We start from the raw sequence: 21,426 nt of genomic DNA, 5'->3' as shown, positions 1-21,426 counted from the left end.
AAGCCAGTGACTACAACAACCAAAAAGAAAGTAATGCTCACCTCTGAAATCAAACAATAAGCAAGAAAACATGTTTATCCAAACTTAGTGGTGAAAATTAAACGTTAAGCTTACATTAATTTGTGAAAACCCAAACTACACTGGCAGGCACTTGATTAAACTTTAGTTGTATTGGGGTTTTCTTAACAAAAAATTGCAGAATTATACATGATGAAGTAAGTTTGCTGCAAATGATAACAATTGTGAGCTCCAGACATGCTGAAGTATCCAAAGCACACAAGATCAGGAGAGGTTTTACTTAATACAACTATGGGAATATCAGATTATGTCTTACATATCTCTAATAAAAGAACGTTAAATGAAATATTTTTAATTAATTTTCAAAATATTCCGGAAAGTACAATTGCTTCTACAGCACAGCAGTGAGAGAGACTTGTGGGCAGAATTCCATTTAAACACATTCCAGCTGTACTCCCAAGGTGTCTACTGTTATTTTTGAGATATTCCTAGAAGAGATTCCACACAAATCCTAAGTCTGACATGCCAGGTGGAAAATAGCACGGAGCTTTTCCTGAAGGTCCAGTGATCTACTCAGGCCAGAAAGGGTCATTTACACTTCCCCTGCCTAAGTAGTGCAGCAAACCACGTGTTTGCATCATGTTATGCAAGAATGAGCACTATTCCAAGCCCATTAGCTTCCAAGTATTTCTTTATTGTTTTCACAACTCAAAAAAGGATGATTCAAGGAGCCCTTGTCCTCGTGTCTGCCTTCAGTTCCCCTTTCCAAAAACCCAAACAACTTCCTGAATACTCAGCCAGCTCTCCCCTCTCTAGCTGCTACTGGTTTTTCCTGCAGCAGCTCTTCCTCCTTCTTCTTGTACAGCTTCAGGAGATACTCATCAGGCTCAATTCCTGCCTCCTGTAGCTCTGCCATGGCTTTCTCCAGCCGGCGCAGCGTCCGGGCGCTCTGCACTTTGCGGGCAGTGATGTACAGAGTGAATTCTTTGAAGCCCATCAGTTTGCAGGTATCCACCTCACAGATATTTTTAACATCTTTGGTCTTGTCCACCTGGGGGAAGAAAACTAAACCTGACATTCTTTCCAGGTCTTCAACGCTGACTTGGAAGTCAGTGAGCTGGTGGCTGAAGCCTATGGGATCGTTTGGCACCACGAAAGCTCCCAGCACCAGGGGCTCTGAGGATGTTCTGCTCCTCCTGGCCAGGATCACCTTGTACAGGTGGGATGGTACAGCCACATCATCCTTTCCAATTACCTGCCAAAGGAAAGGACTGTTACAGATACAAAATCATAGCACTGTTCTGCTTGGAAAAGATCTTTAAAATTATCAAGTTCCATCATGAATGCAGCACTGCCAAGACCACCACTAAACCATGTCCCTAAGCACCACTTCTTCATGTTCCCTCCCTCTGGAGCTCCTCTCCTTTGTATAACTACAATAATTTATATTATAACATGCAACAAAAATTCCTGACCTGACAGTTCCAAATCATAGAGGTTTTAATATATACCTCAAATCACCTCTATGTTATTGTCTGTCACCTATTTTTTTCTATATTACCCACACCCAGTAGCATTTAAAAGCTACTTTACCTAAGTAAGCATTTTTTTGAGGGGATCCACATATGAAGTACATTCAGTGACTCAGTATCCTCTTGGAAGAGAAGCCTATCCAAAGAAAATGCACCTATTTCTTCCATAAATTCCCTACAAACCAACTTCAGTGCTCGTACATGTTGGGTTTCCTCCTGTGCCACTCAGACCAGGATCCAGGGATTTAAGGGGAGCCCCAAGAGTGGAGGATCAGGACTGTTAAAGTCTCGCACTTTGAAGTGTATAAAGTCTCACAGTTTCACCCTACCTTGTGCCAGGGATAACTCCAAGGGAATACACCTATTGATGGCAAATGTGATCTCTCCAGGACTCAAAAAGTTACGCTCATGCATGCACTGAATTTAGCTTTTTTGTTTCTTTCCTATCGCTGAACTGAATCTGCCATCTTAAAGAGTGTAACAGGCTCACACACGGAAAATCTGAGTTTTGCATAACTCTCCTGTAAGTACCCTTCTCAAATCCATGTTTTTATTCTAATTGCAATGGAAGAAAAAGATGCAGCTCCCTTACAAAAACTACAAAGGCATTTTATTCTGTATATAAAATCCAGCAATTTGGTGCTGTTTCTAGCACTTGCAATACCTGATTGCAAAAGCACAGACTGATTGTTTTGATTTTTTGACAGCTTTGTTAGATACAGTTAAAATATAATTTCAGGGAAAGCAGGTATTTATCACATTAATTGAAAGTGTCAACAGTTCAGACATGCCTTGTCCACTCATATATTGAGTATAACTCAATCACGTAATAAACACTTCCTATGCACACTTTTTTTCTGATTATTCAGCCCTTCTGCAAATGGAAATACATTTTTTAAATTAAATTTTGCCTGTGGCTATTGAACCAAGATTCATGTTGGTCTATTCCAATATTAATTAAATTTGAGTTAAAAATTCTTTCAGTGATTTGTGTCCTCTACCTCTGTTGCCAGTTTTTTAAATGATTGGTCTTAAAGTCTTACTGGTTAGACCAAAACCAGAGAAAGCATCTTCAGGAGAAAGGGAAAACTCTGATGATTTTTTTTTCATGTTTAGTGCAATAATGCAGTAGAAACATTACTCCTGTTTCTGGAAAGCACATGCTCTTAAGATTTCTTTACTGTGTTCTAAAATACCTCCCTCCCTTGCCCTAAATTAGGCTATTTAATAGTTTTGTTTTAGTTTAAACTTTTTTGATTGTTTGGGTTTTTTCAGGGGGTGGGGTTTTGTGTGGGTTTTGTTCTTGTTGTGGGTTTTTTTGTTTGGTTGGTTTGGGTTTTGGTTTTTTGAGGGGTGGTTGGATTATTTGGTTTTTATTTTCTTACAAAAGTTGTCATGGTTATGCCACCAACCTTCTCCCAGGTAATACTGTGCCTAGACATCAAACAGTCACTGAAACTGCTTAAGGAAAAAATGCCTTATGCCAAATCTCTCCCTTTCAATGATGACTGATGTGTTGATAGGGAAATGAGAGCTCCTGAGTGTTAAAGCACTTTGCATTTAGCATTCTGTGTATGTGAAACCGGAGCTACACCTCCCCAGGACCAACACCATAAATAATCAAAGCTGACTGATGCACAGGTAATGCTCAAATGTACTAAAACCAGCTCAGCAACACACTGCTGTATCTGGTGAGTTACCACTGAATTACAAAATGAATGGAGATGGGAGCTTTAACCTACTTGAGATCAGTGGCACTCTGAGCTGGGGAGTACCTGCAAAACTGGGGCTGAGAGGGAGGGAGCCAAGAAAATCCCTGAAGGGGAGAGTAAGGAGTTGGTATTTCCGTATTCACCCAAGGGCACCCAGTGATGATACTGCCAAAAGCTGTAGGAAGGGGCTCCTTTTCTCCCCTGGAGCAGGGAGCTTGCAGAGCCTGCACTGCAATCCCACCTCCTGCGCATTCCTAGGGCAGGGAGGAAGGTGACGAAGAGGAGGAAGAGGCTGTAGCCTCCTGAGAGAAGGCAGTAGTGAGGCTAAACCCCAATCCTCAGCGTCTCCCTGGGCCAACAAGCCCCTGACCTGCAGCATTCCCGTGCAGTATGGCCTTTCCCAGGCCTCTCTGCATACTTTTCCCACTACAAATCCATGGATATGTACCGGGTCCTCCCTAGCTCAGCTCCCTCTTTCTCCACACCTCCCACACACATCCACATCCCAGCACCCTCTCTCTGCTGCATAAAAGACCAGAGGAAGGGCGAGCACACAGATGGAGCTGCACAAGGATCTCCAATTAGTGGGGGTACATGGAATATGTAAAACAAACAGGTGAACGCATGTGGAGCGAGCTGAGGGAACTGGGGATTGAGGCTGAGGGCTGAGTGGGTGGATAAAGAGGCTGGGGAATGAATAGAGCTGCACACAAAACAGTTAGGTATGAGATGGAAATGCTGAATGCCTCAAGTGGGTGTTAAGGGAAAACAGACCCGGTGCTTATGTAATATTATGCAAATATATATATTCTATGCAAAATAATGCACATTTATGCACAGTACGGGCACCTAGGAAGAGAGAGGAGAAGAAACAGAGAGAACTAGTCCAAAATGAAGGAAGGGCTGGCCTTTTGAGAAATGCAGATCTAAATTCAACTCCATACATGTAATGGTCAGGTATGTAATTTATATACCATTTCAGCTCCATGTAAACTCTCTTTTGAGAATTTAAATAAAATTTAAGCAATGCACAGGCTTCATACCAATTTCTCTGAACAGCAGCAAAGTACTACTGCAATAACTTCACTAAGTGTTCATAGTGTTAAAGCAGATAAAACCATCTTCAGCTGCCCAAACTGCCAGAGTCCACAGGTATCCCTTCCTTATTCAAAACAGGGCATAAAAATTCTATCCCCAGCTAATTCTGCTGGAGAACACCATCAAAGGGCAGTGCCTGATTGCTCTGACAGAGTAAATATGCATGACTAAGAATAAGTCTTTTTCTGCAGTTTAACACTTATGTGCACCATGCACAGGATGCATCACCAGTAATTTCTGCAGTGTGACCCAATGATTTCTGTTAAAAAAGGAAATGCAGTTCTGGAGCATGGCACAGTATCTCCATCATTACTCCCTGTAATACCCCACACTTTGCTGTTTTATGGAAGCAAATAGAGAAGCTGCAGAGCAATGTTTCCATAGTGTTGCCCCCTCACCAGTTCAACTCCCAGAGAAAGAAGTGTGACACTGCAAAAGAGAAATCTGGAACAGAAGAAAAGAGGTAGGAAAAACAAATTCCACAATTCCATTTCCTATTGCCACCTAGAGGATTTTCCTCCTAAACTTCAGCAGCTTCAATCCCTACCCAGTTCTGCACCATCCCATTTATCTCAGTGCTTTGCCTGGCAGAGGCAGAGAGCACATGCTCCTATTGTAACAGGATGGAAAATGGTTCAAGATTATCCATGCACAGATGTTGACTTTGATTTGTGACTGTCTATCTACAGGCAGCAGATGATCTTTCAAAAATCAAGGCCTAAAACAGCTCTCTGTCCCAGCTGGAGAAGAACAGCAGTTTTTTAAGAGTATCTGGGATTCTAAAAGGAATTTTGTGCTCCAACACAAGCAAGAAAATACAGCAATTGCCTGTTGAAATCACTGCTGTCCCACATGCTTTCACACCATGTTGGTAACAGCCAACAAGGCAAATTTTTGTGCAATCCTTTGAAAATCCCCATTTTGTTATTGCTATAAAATTTTGCTTAATCTTCTGAATTTTCAACAGGCTCGTGAAACATGAAAAAAAAAGGCACTCAAGCTAAAAGCCTTCTTTTTATAGCATTAAATATATTTCTTTCCCATCATCATTTGGGAAACCAATGCAAAATTTCAGATGCTTTGCTGTCTGTATCAGTTCAATGTAAAAATGTGCATTGCCCTAAATTTTTGCTGCTACTTATTCCTTTCTTTTTTTGTTTTGTTTAACTGAACTTATATCTCTTAATAATGTAACATTATCATAAAGTCATTTTCAGAGCAGTGTTTGTTATTTTTCTGTCATTACTGACATTGTTACTGACATTCCTCAAGTGTGTGTGCAGTTGTTACTCTTCTCAAAGCCCAATTAAATGTGGACAGCTGTCACGAGGGCAGGCCATTAAAATGTGTGCAATTCCTGACATTCAGAGATGTTTATATATCACTAAAACAACAAACGTGTTTGGTAAGCAGTTGTAAAAGAAACCTAAAGAGCTCACAGGGACAGAAAAGGGCAGAATATGTCTTAAACCTGAGAGAATTCAGAACTTTGATAAATTCAGTCCTACAACCAAGTCACTAGATGAGGATTTGTCTTAAGCTTGGCTCTCCTCCCCACTTTGGCCAAATCCTGCTCTTGACTGCAGATTTTAAAAACAGAGGAAGCAAATTTGATAACACCTGTGGAGTCCTTAAATATCAAAATAATTAATGAAGACATTTGCTAATGGCATCTACACTAAGTTTAAACATCTGGCATTAACTAATGCCACCTTCATGGTGGTAATCAGATAAATTACAAGGCAGTCCCTAAAAATGTCAGTTTGGAGTTTATGAGATAGAAAACTCCATGAACAAGTGAAAAGGAATATAGGAAGTATAATGGCAGAACAGTTGAAATTATATGAGAAGAAAACAGAGTGTTACTATTACTGGAAATTCTAAACACAAACCAATGTTATAACATTTGAACTTTACACTGGACTTGTTACAGCTTCCCAGACTGCAAAAAAATTATCTTCCTCTGCAAGGGTACAGATAATTTTTAAAAGGGCTCATGAATCCAAAAGTGATATTTTGCCACCTAGTGACTAGAAACTGAAAATCCACCGTGCAGAGAATCAGCAGAAGGGACTAAGGAGCCTTTCATCAGCGAGAGCCAGCTCTGGGTTGCCAATTATCTGTGACTCCCTCAGAACCTGGCAAACAGAAATCACTCTCAATCATGTCTTAACCACCAGCACACACTGCAGAGTCCTTGCATCAGATGGTACCACCATCAAATACTTGAAAATGTCAGCTCCAGAAATTCCTTTGACACTCCAGTAGCTGTTTCTTCACTCTCTGTGAAATTCTAACCTGAGTTTAGAAGTGAGCCAGAACTGCAAACAGAACTGCCTGACAAGAAGCACACCCAGCTCCTGTGACAGAGTCCTTCCCCCTCCACCTGGCAGCAGCAAAATGAACACTTCCATCACATTTCTTAGTGGACAGAACAAGGAATCATTCCTGTCCCCCAAGCATGATACTGACCATGTCCATCAGATCTTTCACTGTAGATATAAAATCATTCCTGCTGATGTGACCCCACGTTTGACAACCCAGAGCTTTGTTATAATTTGATACTGAATTCTGTATAGGAACAGACTTTCTGGCAGTACAAAACATTCCATTTACTATCAGTGTAACTTTATTTACTCCATCATTGTGACAGCATTAATTGCCTTCACTCAAGTTCCTTCTGGGTTTGTTAGGCAGCACTGATTCTGCCAAGAGTGTTTTCCCCCAATATTTGAGAGAGCTCTGTCAGATGGCACTGAGAAGAACTGAGGGGTGTGAAGGCAGGCCTAGCAACACACAAACCAGAAAACACTACTGATAAAAATCATAGTAACAATCTGCACAGCCAAGCACTCCAAAATGCAAATGTAAGTACTTCAGGAAAATTTAATTTGTTATGGCTGCTCTGATTGTTATTGCCAAATCATTTGGCAATCCTAAAAAGGGAAGGAAAAAAAAGAAAAGAAATGGCAAAAAACTCCTTGTCCCTAAATACAGAGTTATGACATTAAAAGACAGATGCCCCAACCCCTTTTTATTTTTCTTTGATAAAGAGGGTATGTATATATATTATGTATGTAATAAACTGTATTCACATGGTGACAGACTACTGCTTCCACATATTTCACTTAGATTAACTTAAAAAAGAATCCACCACAGTCCTTAACACTCCTTTTCCTATAACAACATAACCTTCAGGATGGGTACAGTGCTAAATAAAAGCAATCCCAATTAATCTCTCCTGCACTTTCGGTGTGTCTTTTCCTCCCACCTTAACTCAGTGTCCATTCTATTAATTAGTACCTCACATCTAAATTTAGGGCTGACATAGCTCTGGTGGCTTACACCAGGCTGATCTAAGACTGAACCCTTTACATAAAGTTTATGGAACATCTATAATGGACCTACATCCAGTAGGAATCTCTGTAGCCTTGGGACCACTTGGAGCAGCCAGCAAACAAGGAATAGTTCCCAGGTTTATTTCCTCCTTTAACAAGCATTCCTTCCCCTATGGTATCTTAGTAGGAGACAACCTCTACTAGTTCTGAAAGTTTACTGAGTAAAACCATAAAGTACCATCTCATATTTAAGAGTGCAATTTGTTTCCCAGTTATTTGTCACAGACAGAGATGACAACTGTACCTTCTGGAATGGTAATTGTGCCTCTCTGGCCCAGCATGGTGATCAAATTTAGAAAATGAAACATCACGATTCCAGTGTGAACCTTGTGTACCAGTTGTGTACCAGTAAAAAGTAGATTAAAATGTCTTTTTCAAACAACAAACAAAACATTATCTAAACTGCATTTTCATTTGCCAGTCACAGCTAATTATTCTTAAATTAGCATTCACTAGGATGGCCTTGGGAATGGGGAGGGTGGAGCACTGAGCATGATGTAATTAATTGTTGCAAAATTTGTATTTGAAACTCCAAATCTGCTGACAGAGGAAAATCACTAAAGTGACAGTCACTGGATAGCAGTAATGTATAAAACAAGACAATGTCATTTTGATTTGATCTGGACAAAGATGAAAAACCTGCACCTGCCTCTCCAATGACACAGAACAGATTTTTCCTGTTGGCATTCTATTCTACATATATTCTCAAAATATGTTTTTCAGATAGCAAGCATGATCATCAATCTCCTCTTTGCAATAAAAATCTCCACTGGAGACAGATGAGATGACAGAACATATCTGAGGATATCACAAGTTCAGCCAATAGACAGAACAATGCTGGCATCTAAGGAGTTCAAGGTTAATTCCCTTTCAGGAATTAAAGAGCAAATGGTACCAGAGTCCAAGCAGGAACTGGGAACAAAGCCATGACCAATGCTCTGTTTCTGCTCTATAGTGATCTAAAAATAACCTTTTTGGATGCCTGATGAGAAAAACACCAGCATGTAAAACCATGGATACATATTCACCACTCCTTTAGCCAAAAACAAGGAAACTAAGACTGAAAAGAGGATCTGAAACAAATCAATGCAGACACATTCACTGCAGCACTTGAGTGTTTTCTTTTTTTCCTTTTCATGGCTCTGTCTGAGAGAGTAAAAACATTAGAGACGAGCTGAGCCTTAACAGTGGCACTGGCAGATTACAGGTTGCGAGTTTCAGCCTCTCCTGTGTATTGGAGCACCTCTCCTTGAACAGCACGGACAAAGGAAAGGACATCTTCTCACATCAGCTTCTCATGCTCAAAGAATGAGGACTAAAACCCCTTTCAGTCTGAAGTCATTTGTGTGAACTCTGCTGAGTTCACTCTGAAAGACAGCTAAGAGATACCTTCCCTTCACAACAATTAGTGCTCTTCCTTTAGGGGCAGAATCCCAGATTACCAAAATCAATGGCAATACCTGCAATTGTATCCAAGGTGTCTGTTTGAAAAGAACTTCTCTTCAGTGCTTTGACACGTTGTGTTTCCTCCTCTAAGTGTATGTGTTGATAAAAGAAAAAACAAACAAACCCAATACACCCCTCTACTCTGAAGTCTCTCTCCTCAAAGTACAACAGCAATGCAAAGCACAAAACTGAAGCCATGAACAAATTTCAAAATAAAAGAATCCCAACATTCTCTGCCTGTATTTATTTAGAGGACTCAAATAAAACAATTTAATATTCTAAACAAACAACACACAAAATTGTTATTTTACTTTTCCTACCTGGAGACAGCATTATCTGTGCTCAAATAAAAATCAATTTACATAATGAATCTCACTGTAGGAAGCTGAGTAAAGGGATTTATGAATGTGAAAAAGTGGTGACACACCCATAGGAACACCATCACTTCACCATTTTCAATCCCACACTGAACTTCAGCTCATGGTAAAACATTCCTAAAAGATCTGTGTTGTCATCAAACCCAAAGATGATGAAGACAAAAGACAAGAACTGAACGAGATCACAAGCACAACAGTGTGGGCATTTTGTGCCACTATTATTTCACCATTGTATCCAGGTATCAAGTTAGTTTGAATAAAGTCAGTAAGATGCAGTGTCTGCTCTGATTTTTACCTGCAGAATACTAAAATTTACATTTCAAAACCAAGGCTGAGAATGACAACCATTTTTCAGAAAATGCAATCTTCCTCTTCTAAGTAAACACTTTCTCTAGAGAAGAACGAGAGAAAGACGAGCAAGATTAAAGTGAAGCCGTTGATAGATGCAGTTGATAGATGATTTAACTTCTTCCTGGAAATGATTTCTACTTACAAAATGCTCAAGTCAGCTCAGGATTTTTAATTCTTTGCTATGTAAGATGAATATATTTTTTAAAGATGAAAAAGAAATGCAATATCCTGACGGCTACAAGGAAGCAAATCCCAGCAAGCTGGGTGTAAGCCTGGAGAACTCAGAATACAGAGTATTCAGGAAGCCAAATGCTCAGCTGAAGATTGCTGAGAGGGAACATCTCCCTCCTGCTCCCAGCTGTGTGCTTCTGGACATATCTCATGCTGTCACCAGGAAGTACTGGACTGCTCTGTGTGCTGCCTCAATCTGTCTACAGCAGTACAAAACTAGCCCAGTAAACTCAGTATGGATGTTTTTCTATTGCACTGGGTAATCAAGCATTTTGTGGCAGGATCTCACAGTCATCAGGCCTGGCAGACAAAAGAAAGGCAGAGGAAAGTAGAACAGGCAATGGTGAAGTGAGCACCTGTGGGCGGCACGGGATGATTGCCAACCTAAAACTGGCTTTGCCACTAATTTATCATCTAGCATTGGTGATACCCCTTAATCATGGCTTATTTATCCACTTGGAAAATGAGCACAGTCTGCACCTCCCTCACAAAGATGTGCTGAGAACTGAAGTTTGGAACTGCCTCTAAACATGAAGAAGGTAACTTAGTACTACTGCACTTTCATATGCATAACTCCCTCCAAAAATAACAAACCCTAATCCAAAACTGTGATTTTGTGACAGTCAAGGTTTGACATGTGTGGCTGGGGAGATGAGGGACAGTTTCTCAAGAAATAAAAGGTAAAAGCAAATGGGAAAAATCATATTCTATCACGACCGAGTTCCAAGTTCAATCAAAAGGAAATCAGCTGTGTATTTATAAAGGAGAAATAGTGCCCAACTCTTACTGCTAAACAAGCCAGTGTTGAGAGCTGAACATCTCTCCCTTTTGTGCCTCTCACATCCCTGTGAAATAGGGGTTTGTTTCAGCAAGCTCATCCATTGCTCCTCAGAGAACTGGATGGAAGCTGAATTGCTCACAAGCTGAAGCTGCAGTTGATCCAACAACTTATTTTCAAGGAAAAGTGTTTCTTTCAAGAGGTGCAAAATGCAGCATTTATTATTTGCATTATGCCAGCTTTCATCTGCAACTGCACATAGCAGCAATACCTCACTGCAGTGGGGGCAGAAGTAACACTCCCTTGAATAACCTACCATGCTCAAACCTTCCAGATGTCTAAACACAAGCCCACTAAGAGTAAGTCTGGGTGAGCTACAATAAATTCACCTCTCAACTTCATAGTCTATCCCATCTGTCTGTCAGTGATGGTTTCTACAGACTGTGCATGATGAATCTGCAGAGTATTTTAAGCAGGTGAAGGGGTACCATTGACACTGCACTTGAGTGAAATCTTCCAAGTGACTCTGGCATGCTCAACATCTCAGCTGTGAGGCCTCATCCAAGTGATGCTATGGTGTACCAGCAAACAACTGCTTGTGAAATTAACAGAGCACTGACACTCCTGCAGAGTTTTGAGAGACTCATCCTACCTCTGCATTCCACTCCTTCTAAAGCACATGAAGAAATTGATTAAATAGATGCCTGTGCATTATCAAAGCCCACTGACTCTAACTGGACAAACAGTTCTGATGACTGTAGACATGAAATACATCTCTGTAAATAAACAAATTATTTTAAAATTATGCTTTTTCATCTGTAGGCAAGATGTAACATTTCTGCTAATCTTGTCCCAACAAGTATTGCACCTTTTATACATTTTGCCTGTATTAAGATGCCCAGCTTTTGTTTTGTCAAGTCATGATGTCTATTTTAAATAAATAATTACTACTGCACTATTATCCCAGCAACATGCATACATACCTGATAAGTAACACTCTTCTTTCCATCACCATCTGTTTGAGGCAAGGTAAGAGGTCCAGAAACAACCCAAACATCTTCAAATCTCTCAGTCAATTCCCGACAGTACATTTCCATTCTGGAACATATTTGTCAGATAGGGAAGAGTCAGCTGGGAAGATTTAATCTTTGAGACACGCTATGAAGGGAAGGGTGAGCTACTGACAGGGAGCATTTTCCCAGATTCATCTGAGTGATTCACAAGCCAAAGTAGGTAAAACGTAGGCCCAAGTCCTGCTTCCCATTTGTCCTCTGGAAATAAGGTTCATTTATTTACAGATAGACATGTGTTACTGCAGACATCTGAAAATGGTTTCTGCAGCCTTAGCACGTGTCTGAGTTCTCTACTTACTCCCACACTCAACACTAGAAATACACTGTTGGTGGTCACTTGGGATTAGAAAAATAGAATTGTTCCAAGCAGCAAGTTGAAGCATTTTTACTTTGAAAGGTTTTATCATATTATTGGATTTGTGTGTTTATCCCCAAGGAATCAAAGTCCTGCAACACAGTTCTTTCTGAAGTTTCTGTTTGCCATTTCCACTAACTCTACTGGTTTTCTTTATAGACATAAAACTGTTTCAAAATAAAGTAGTAACTCCAGAAATACTACCATATTTTTGCTTTTTAAACTGATTCAGTTTACAGCATATAATATTTCTCAAATAAGAAGGTTTCTGGATCACACCTATTTTACAGAAAACAAAAGATTAACAAGGCTAGGTTGGATGGGGCTTTGAGCAATCTGATCTAGGGCAAGTGCCTCTGCCCATGGCAGTGGGGTTGGAACTAGGTGATATTTAAGGTTCCTTCCAATCCAAAAATTCTATGAATATAGCACATCTTTGATTTAACAGCCCAGCTGTTACAGAAATCACATACAGTGAGCAAGCACTGGTCCTCTACAAAGGTAAGAGTTGCACTTCACACAAATGGACATATAGAGTATAAAACAGATTATCCCAGCTAATCTGGCTGCCTCTGAAAGGGGGAAGTTTCACCCCCTTCTCTAATTCCTGTTCCTCACACCTCTCCCTTGGGCCACTTGAACATTGCTTATCTGTCAACTCTGAACAAAACCAGTTTGGTTTTTTTTTTTCTTTTGTGCTAGGTTAGTGAGTTAAATCAGCAAGAATGAGCCACACAAATGAAAATGAGCCCCTTCTTCATTGACTACAAGTAAATTCTTTTCCTACTGCCACCAGTTTTGTTTCCAAGCAGCCCAGCTCCTCAGGCTGTCTCATGGCAGGCAAATACAAACACCACCTGGAAAGAATGGGAATAAATGCAACTAGGGAGCAAACTGCTTTTGGTGGCAGGAGGGACAGAAGTCAGACTACAGTGACCATGAAATCACACTCAAAACAAGACAGAAAACAGTTAAATGTCAGTTGGAAGAGAATGAGGAATACCAATGTGGAGTTAGAGCACACCATGGAGCCAGGCCAGCAGTTTACTATTAACAGTTTGCTGGATGATTATAGTCCTGCTCTCCCCTTTCCTGCTGCTCCCCTTGTCTGTCCCAGCTGACCACTCCTAATCCATCTTCCATGTTGGTTCTAGAACTCACCTCATGAGTTGATCCAATTTTCTAATACGGCAGAAACATAACTAAGCAAAACAAAACCAAAATCAGTTTTTAACTGGGCTGGCAAATGAGAATTACTCATCACAGTCAGACTACTACCAAAGCTGCAACAGGGAAACCAGCAAAAACACAAGGCAGGAGGGCTGACACCACTTTAGAAAACAACACTTATATTGACTAAGCTGCATTGCCTGCCTGCACCTCAGAAGACAAGTCAAGGAGCAAGTAACTAAAACAAGAGAAAGGAAGAGAATATTGAAGCTAGGAAAGGATACAACACACGTGAAATATGGTATCCTTAAAATTATTTATTATTAAAAAAAATGTCTGACAAAAAAAAAGTGGCATCACTGCCTTTCTCGTGCATTTGAACTCTGGGAACAGGGTGCTGGGGTTGGGACAAAGTGGCAGTAATTGCTTAAATTGCAGGGTTGATAGTGCCAGAGGAAATTTTCAAACACTCCCTACAATTTCTTGATTAGGCAGAGATCCTGCTTTAGGGAAACAAAGAGGGTTTCCCTACCTTGAATTGATACAAATGCCTAGCTTTGGTATAAGTAAAATTTATGTTTGAACACTCGAGTTATTAAAGAAAGAAAAAAACCCTCTTAAAGTGTTATGACATTTTATTTGTCTATAAAATAGTATAACCTTACTGAATGGCTCATCTGATTTTATACACATTCTTGTAAAACAGGAAAGCAGTGTGCAGATGAATGATGATGCAGTTTTGATGGACTTTTATTACAACACTGCATATAATTTTGCTGACCTTCCCTTGAGTGAACCTTGAGAAATCTATCATTTCCCCCCTGTTTCTGAGCCTTCACATTCTCTAAGTCCTGTGCAGGAAGCACTGGATGAATGCTACTTTTACTATGTTCTCTGCTCCAAGGAAGGGAAGAATAAAAACCTTACATGAAGCAAGTTTAAATTTATCAACCACTCCACCTCAAAGTCAATCCAGCCAGCACTCACAAGTGACAGAGCCCCTGCCTGACTGCTCCTTGGGAGCCAGGACCTGTAGGAACACCTCAGACCTGAAGAGTGAGGGCTCAGTGGGGAGCACTCAGTTCTGCAATTCAAAGGGAACCATCATCCAGACACACACATGAGAATACTCTCACACTGCAAGTGCTTCTTTGAGGAAGAGCTAAACCCTCTCCTTGCTTCTGCTGGAACTTCCTTAAGCACAGTTAAGCCTGGTACTTTTTATCAGCCAGAAGAAATATATTTTTTTTTATTTTAAATAAATGTCCTTGACAGTTTGACTGAATAAAAAACTACAGTAGTTGTTATACTGTTCTTTCACTGAGAGGACTGAGCTGCCTTTCATTGCAGAGAAAGCTCCTATGACCTCTACAGATAAACTGCTCTAAAATACCTGGATGTAAAGAACCTTTAAAAATAAAGCATTTTTGATTTATGCTTCTGCCTGGTATTTTTCACTTAGTTTACTTACAAGTAATTTCTCACCTGTTCCAAAACCCAGCATTATTTTCATAATTCTGAGGCACAATGTTGGACAGATAAAATGTTTCAGCCATAGCTCTCTGCATAGAGAAAGAAAATACTGTAACTTCACTGAAACAATCATGAGCTGAAGATACATTTTAGCAGTTTAGAAATGGATCAGAATTCCATTTCTAGTTTAGTTTTAACATCTAGTAACACAGAAAATCAGAAAAACCTAAGTCAAACACCTACAAAATTATTTAGGATTAGGAGGTGCACAATTGAGGTGAAACCTTGCAAACTTATCTACTTTTTTTTTCCAAGCAGAAACAGCATGAGAACATCCAACTCTAGAGGCACAGGAATTACTATCAGCCACTGTCAGCCTGGTAATGTCTTTGAAAGCAACTAGTCATTTTTCATTTTGAAAGGGAAGGACACTTTCAAGCATGCTTTTTTAATTTGACTGCTTAATAGCTAACTTTGTATTTCTTTTACAAGAAAAAGTTTTATTAGATATACTCATCAATATTTTACACATATACAATGTACAGGCAATGAAATGATATATGAGACCATAATGGTCAAACATCCATATATCTGCTTAATTTCATCTTGTAGAAGTGCCATAAACATCTCTGAACAGAAGCTCACATACCTCCAGAGGTGAAGGCCCTGGTGATAAATCACTAGACATATGCAGGGAAATATAGGGAGAAAAAATTCCAAATCTTAATCCAGTATTTTCACAGGTCCTGTATTTGTCAATATTTTTCACATACTACTATTGCAAAGTGATGGGACTGACAGAACTCTTTAGGATAATGAGCAAACACTATCTCCACTAATTAGACTGTGAAATTTAATTTTTATAATCCTATATTTGCAAGACTGTATCATCTCACTGCATTTCAAACCAGGTCCAGGATCTCTGTGCACAAGGAGCTCACCACCAAAAAGCACCCCAGATATTACAAATAAATAACAACGAAGACATTTCCAATAGAAATAAAACTACTGATTCTTTCATTTACCACATGCCACTGTGCTGTCACTCCACCCCACTGAATACTATCTGCCTGGAGAAATACAAATTCAAACTGCTTCTTAATTAACAAATTGCTGCATTAGGCACATTTCACAAGAGGATCCAATAAATTCAAGGCTGCTTTGTAAGTCAGCCAAGGCATTAAGGCATGCTTCTCTTACAGCCTGAATAAATGGCAGGTGAAGACATTTTATAGACTGAAAGAAATATGGCAAAAGGGTCTAATTTACCTCATACACATTGCAAGGAAGGAAAAAGCCTTTTAAATCATCCAGGCAATCCCCTTGCCAATACAGAACAGTACTTAACAGCATCTTTGCTTTGCTCAATCTAGCCTTAAATATCTCAGCAGCTGTTGGCCACAATGACATCATTGTCCCTGTCTCCCTTTAACTGAGCTTTGAAGACCTTCAGGGCTTTTTTGGTGAAGGCTATCATCTTCATTTTACAGGTAGACAATGTGACATGCAAGAGGGTAAGAAAACCTGCTTAACACCACACTGTTCAAGACATCATCTCTGCCAAATAAGCTGATGTAGGTGTGATTTAATGAAGGGAGGTACGTCATCAGAGCATGCACCTGATTCAGATGCCTGAAGCAGACTGTGAGAGCATCCTACACTGCACTGTCAGGAACAGACCTTGTAACTCCAAATCCAGCTCTGTGCATCAATAATGACATCATGCTCCACCTCAAAACAAACTGCAAAAGGAACATTGCAGATTACTTCTGAGGGTCTTTTGACCCTCTCCAACCGACGAACACAAATTAAAAAGAAGGGAGAAAAAGTCCTACTGTTGAAAATTTGTTATCTCCTGCTGGTGCCATGTGTCCTCGTGACCACCCACTGCCAAGGTAATCTTCATTGACAGCACTGAACATCAGAGGGATGTTAGGGTCTGGTCTGAATTTACAGTGCCTTCGATCTGCATCACCTGAAGAACAACAACACATTAAATGGTCAGACTATCATGAAACCATCATAATCACAAGACAAAAAGATCTATTTCTGTCATATCTTGCCAGACGACTCATGCTTAAGGATTCAGTACATTAATCTGAATTCTGTACATCTCATTTACAGGTAATGCTAATTTCTTTCTGCCATGTGTTTTAAATATTTAAGTTCTTACTTACCAATAAAATATATGGGGTTTTGCATCACGACTTTTCAGGCTTCCCCAAACAAAACAGGTCTGCCTCAAATCTCAATTCGAGTAGCTACAGACATAAATCAGAACTGAATGCCTCAAGATGCTTAATTTCAACTTGAAGTTAGTTGTATCTGATTATTTGGAAAACATTTTAACAATTCAGCTGTTAAGGCCCACTTGAAAGTAAGCCTGAAATTACTGTTTCCTTCTCAGAAAGAAGTGGGATCAATGATGCTACTTAAGGGTTGGTCATAATGTTTTCAAGATCTTGCTTTTAATTTCGAAAGGTAATTTGAAGACAGTGATTTAGATACATTTAGAGGGCTATTGCTTTCATAAAGCATTTTACAATTACATGGTTACCTCCATTACTAATAATCTGCCTTATAAAAACTGAACTAATGCTATAAACTTAATTTACAATGACTGTATACCGCTCATATTTCATTCACCACTGACAGCAAAAAATCACTGAGCCTCTGTCTTGTATAAAGAACAGGGGGAGAGTAAATAATGGCTGCAGTGAGGAGCTAATGCCCTAGCTAGCTCTGAACAATTGTTGATGCCCTTTGCTCAGTTTTTATCTCACAAATGGGCATTCTCCTCCCATTGTGAGCAAATCTGTAAGATCTGTTCATTAAAAGCTCTGCCTACCACTGACATAAACTGGGCCTCAGAACTAACTCCACTGTTAAGGAAGCAGGAGCCATTCTTATGCACTCGAGCAACTTTGTAGATCCAATCAAGCAAGGAAAGGTTAATTTTCATTGTTTCATCTTCTCTCCATTTCCGTTATAAAAACTCAAGCTGAACTTCCCTCCCTGAAATCACTGTAGGATTTTTCTCCCTGACTGCTCCAGGGTCCACCATCTGTGAGCAGCAAAGCCCATTCAGAGCATCACAAATGCAAGGAGATAAATGTTGCATACAGGTAGAGATATTATGAAAGAAGGCTCTTATAAAATATGGTTTAGGCCCTGCTACTCTAGCTAAGCTAGCAGTTAGCTTGTAACTTCCCATGTGAAAAAACCACAAGAATGAAAGTCAGTTAGCACAACAATCTATTCTGGTAACAGAACCCTTCACACCTGCAATAACATGAAGTCTATCCCATGGGAATCAGTGAACAAAATATGTAAACTATCCAGGAAGAGAGAAATTTGATGGACATGTAATATGCCATTTACTAACCAATGAACTGAGTGGCAAGAAAGTTATGAACCAATTAGAGTTATACATCAGGTCTTAAAAACTGTACAAAAATGAGCTGTAACATTAAAGACTGGCTTTTCTGCATGAAGAAATTGAGTCCTGTCTGCTTATTACTGCAACAAATAAACATACCCAGCATCTTTTGTTTTGAAATGTGTTCAATCACCCATCTAGGCACCCGTTTTGCCTGGTCATAAGACAGTGCATGATTTGTGTAACATCTGGTCTCTGTTCCAGCCTCAGGAAATCCATACCTTTCCAGCAGAGCCTCTTCTATTGGTTCTAAAGAAAAAATAAACAGAAAACCATCCAAAGATGAAATGTGATCATAAATGGGACAGTAAAAAAAACCCACATCTCAGTGGGTGTAAACCTACTGCATAGGGAATTACTTGAGGTTACAGCCACAATTAAGACCTAAAATATATTAAGAGAGCTACCAGTGAAAATCTCATCTGCCAAAATAGTTGTGGTTCTCATCACGTTTTAACATGAGGATCTCAGCTCGAGGACTAAGTCATCTATCTACTCTAATGACTACAGAAGGCAGAAGGAAAGCTATGAGACATTTTCTTTCTACAGAAAAAAAAGCTCTCAGACGTGTAGGGACAAATGAGGCAACAAGGAGTTACAGACACAGAAGATCAACAGGTACATTTTACCCTTTGGAGGTGAAAATCAAATTCCTCACAAACTGAGATTTACAAGTTAGGCACAAACAAGTCCTGCCCTCTCTGGGAACACTTATACTCTGCTGAATGAATGAAAGCTTCACTGAATTATCATTATTTTTTCAAGCAACTTTTTTTTCTCACAGACGAATATTTACATCCCTCTTACTGTCTTGTTCATTCTCCAGCCATCTGTCCAACAGCAACTCATGTTTTTAGAGCCATTCTTCCTCTGCTTTCCAACAATCCGGTACTTTTAAAGCCTTGAGGCTGTGGAGAAAACCATTCACTCCCTCGGTGCCCAAACATCTCTCCCCACACCTGAACCCCCCCAGACCCCAGACTTGATAAACGAGCCTCGGCTCATCCAGGGCAGCAACAGCTGAAATTTAGTTATGGTCTGACCCGAAATGCGTGTTTAAAACTAAATGCGCATTCCTCTCCTGCCACCAACATTCTGCAGTGAGCAGCTGCAAAGGGAAGCGCTGGGAATTACAAGCGACAGCCCAGCATCCCTAGATAACCTCCTCCCCACCAGCCCAGGGCAGGTACTAAGGGAACCCCAGGATCTCCCGGCAGCATTTGGGCATTCCGGGAATGGGAGAAGGACGGAAAAGGCGCTCCTGAGGGGAAGGAGAGAGTTTAGGGACAGAAGCGGCTGTGGGGAGCGGGGCTGCGGGACCCGGCACCGCGCTGAACCGGAGCTCCCGCCTCGCCTGACCGCGGCGTCCCCACTGCCCGCGGCTCTTACCCTGTGCTGGGGCCCGCCCGGGGCCCAGCTCCGGCTGGCTCTGGCTGCGGAGGAGCCGCCACGTAGCCCAGCAGGACGCGACGGCCCCGGCCGCTGCCCCGCAGACGAAGCCCCCGAAGAAGCGGCGGTGGCGGGGCAAGGCCGCCATGGCGGCAGCGGGAAGGGAGGGGAAGGGAAGGGGCGGGCGCGGCTCCGCAGCGCCCCCTCACGGCACAGCCCTGAGGGCGCCATGGCGGCGTCGCCTCGGTGCGGGGACACCGTGTGAGGGGATGAGGCCGGCGGGGTTTCCCCGATAGCTGTGGAAAAATAAAGTGAGTTCCTTCACGGGACTACAGAAACTATAGTGACTAAACTGCCCCCATCCAGCTTGTCTGGGGGCGACCAGCACGGGCTCCAAGCAGAGAGGATCATTGAATCATAGGAACATAGAATGGTTTGGGTCAGGAAGGAGCTTTAAAATCTTTAGCTGGAGAAGATAAGATCACCTCCCTTATGAGGAGAGACTGCAGGAGCTGGGGCTGTTCAGTCTAGAGAAGACTGAGAGAAGATCTCATTAATACATTTAAGTATCTCAGAGGTGGGTGCCAAGAGGACAGTGCTGGACACTTTTCAATGATGGCCAGCAACTGGATGAGGAGCAATCGCCACAAAGTAAAAGAAGTTTCACCTCAACATGAGGAAGAACTTTACACTGAGGGTGGCAGAGCACTGGATAAGGGAGTTTTCCCTCTCCGGAGACATTCCAAAACCACCTGGACACATTCCTGTGTCACCTGCTCCAGGTGATGCTGCCTTGGCAGGAGGGTTGGACTGGGTGATCTCCAGAGGATACTTCCATCCCAAACAATTCAGTGATTCTGTGAGAGTCCAACCCCTTAGCAATGACCAGGGACATCTTCAACCAGACCAGGTTGCTCAGAGCCCCATCCAGCCTGACCATGAATGTTTCCAGGGATGGGGCATCCACCACCTCTCTGGGCAACCTGTGCCAGTACCTCACCACCCTCAGTGTAAAACATTTCTTCCTTATATATAATTTACACCAACCCTCTTTTGGTTTTAAACCATTCCTCCTTATCCTATCTCCACAGGCCCTATTAAAAAGATTGTCCTCGTCTTTCTTAGTCTTAAAGTCCCCTTTAGGGACTGGAAGGTCACCAGAAGATCTCCCCAGATCTCCAGGCTGAAAAAGAAGATTGTGGTATGGGATTGGATTTAGTCAGTATTGGGTGATGTTACACTGGGCTTCTTTTCAGGAAAACCACCAGCCTGATTATTACTATTTTTCCCTAAATGCCTGGCAATGTTCATATTTGCCTCATATCTGTCCAAACGAAGCATTTTCAACCCAGCACCAAGCCAGAGGCAATTTTCTGGAAAAGAAAAGATCACTTTAGCAATGGAAAACACCACAATACAAGGATTTCATGGCCACACCATCACTTTATTGCAGGCAGCTTTCCTGGAGAAGTCTGGCCATGCTTCAGTGTGTGGCCAAGGGCATCTTCGTACCTCATGTGAGGATTACAGACCTCAGTGTGGTGCTATGAGTACAGGGAACTCGGGCTTCTAGTTTTTTTTTTTCA

At 41.1% G+C, this 21,426-nt stretch overlaps 1 protein-coding gene across 1 annotated transcript; it reads right to left on the bottom strand.

Moving 5' to 3' along the window:
- Positions 1-691: 691 nt before the first annotated feature.
- Positions 692-19,998, bottom strand: EXOG (exo/endonuclease G). Its single transcript, XM_041408896.1, has 6 exons — positions 19,841-19,998; positions 18,551-18,700; positions 16,848-16,987; positions 15,025-15,101; positions 11,925-12,039; positions 692-1,273 (listed from the first exon to the last, which is right to left on the bottom strand). Exons 1-6 carry the CDS (start codon positions 19,986-19,988, stop codon positions 812-814), a joined length of 1,092 nt encoding a protein of 363 aa, XP_041264830.1. The 5' UTR covers positions 19,989-19,998; the 3' UTR covers positions 692-811.
- Positions 19,999-21,426: the final 1,428 nt, after the last annotated feature.

Source organism: Onychostruthus taczanowskii, unplaced genomic scaffold, assembly GCF_017590055.1.
Source record: "Onychostruthus taczanowskii isolate IOZ18803 unplaced genomic scaffold, ASM1759005v1 scaffold3, whole genome shotgun sequence".
Classification (NCBI taxonomy): domain Eukaryota; kingdom Metazoa; phylum Chordata; class Aves; order Passeriformes; family Passeridae; genus Onychostruthus; species Onychostruthus taczanowskii.
Note: the sequence above shows the minus strand (reverse complement) of the source record. Positions and strands in the feature narration are given on the sequence as shown.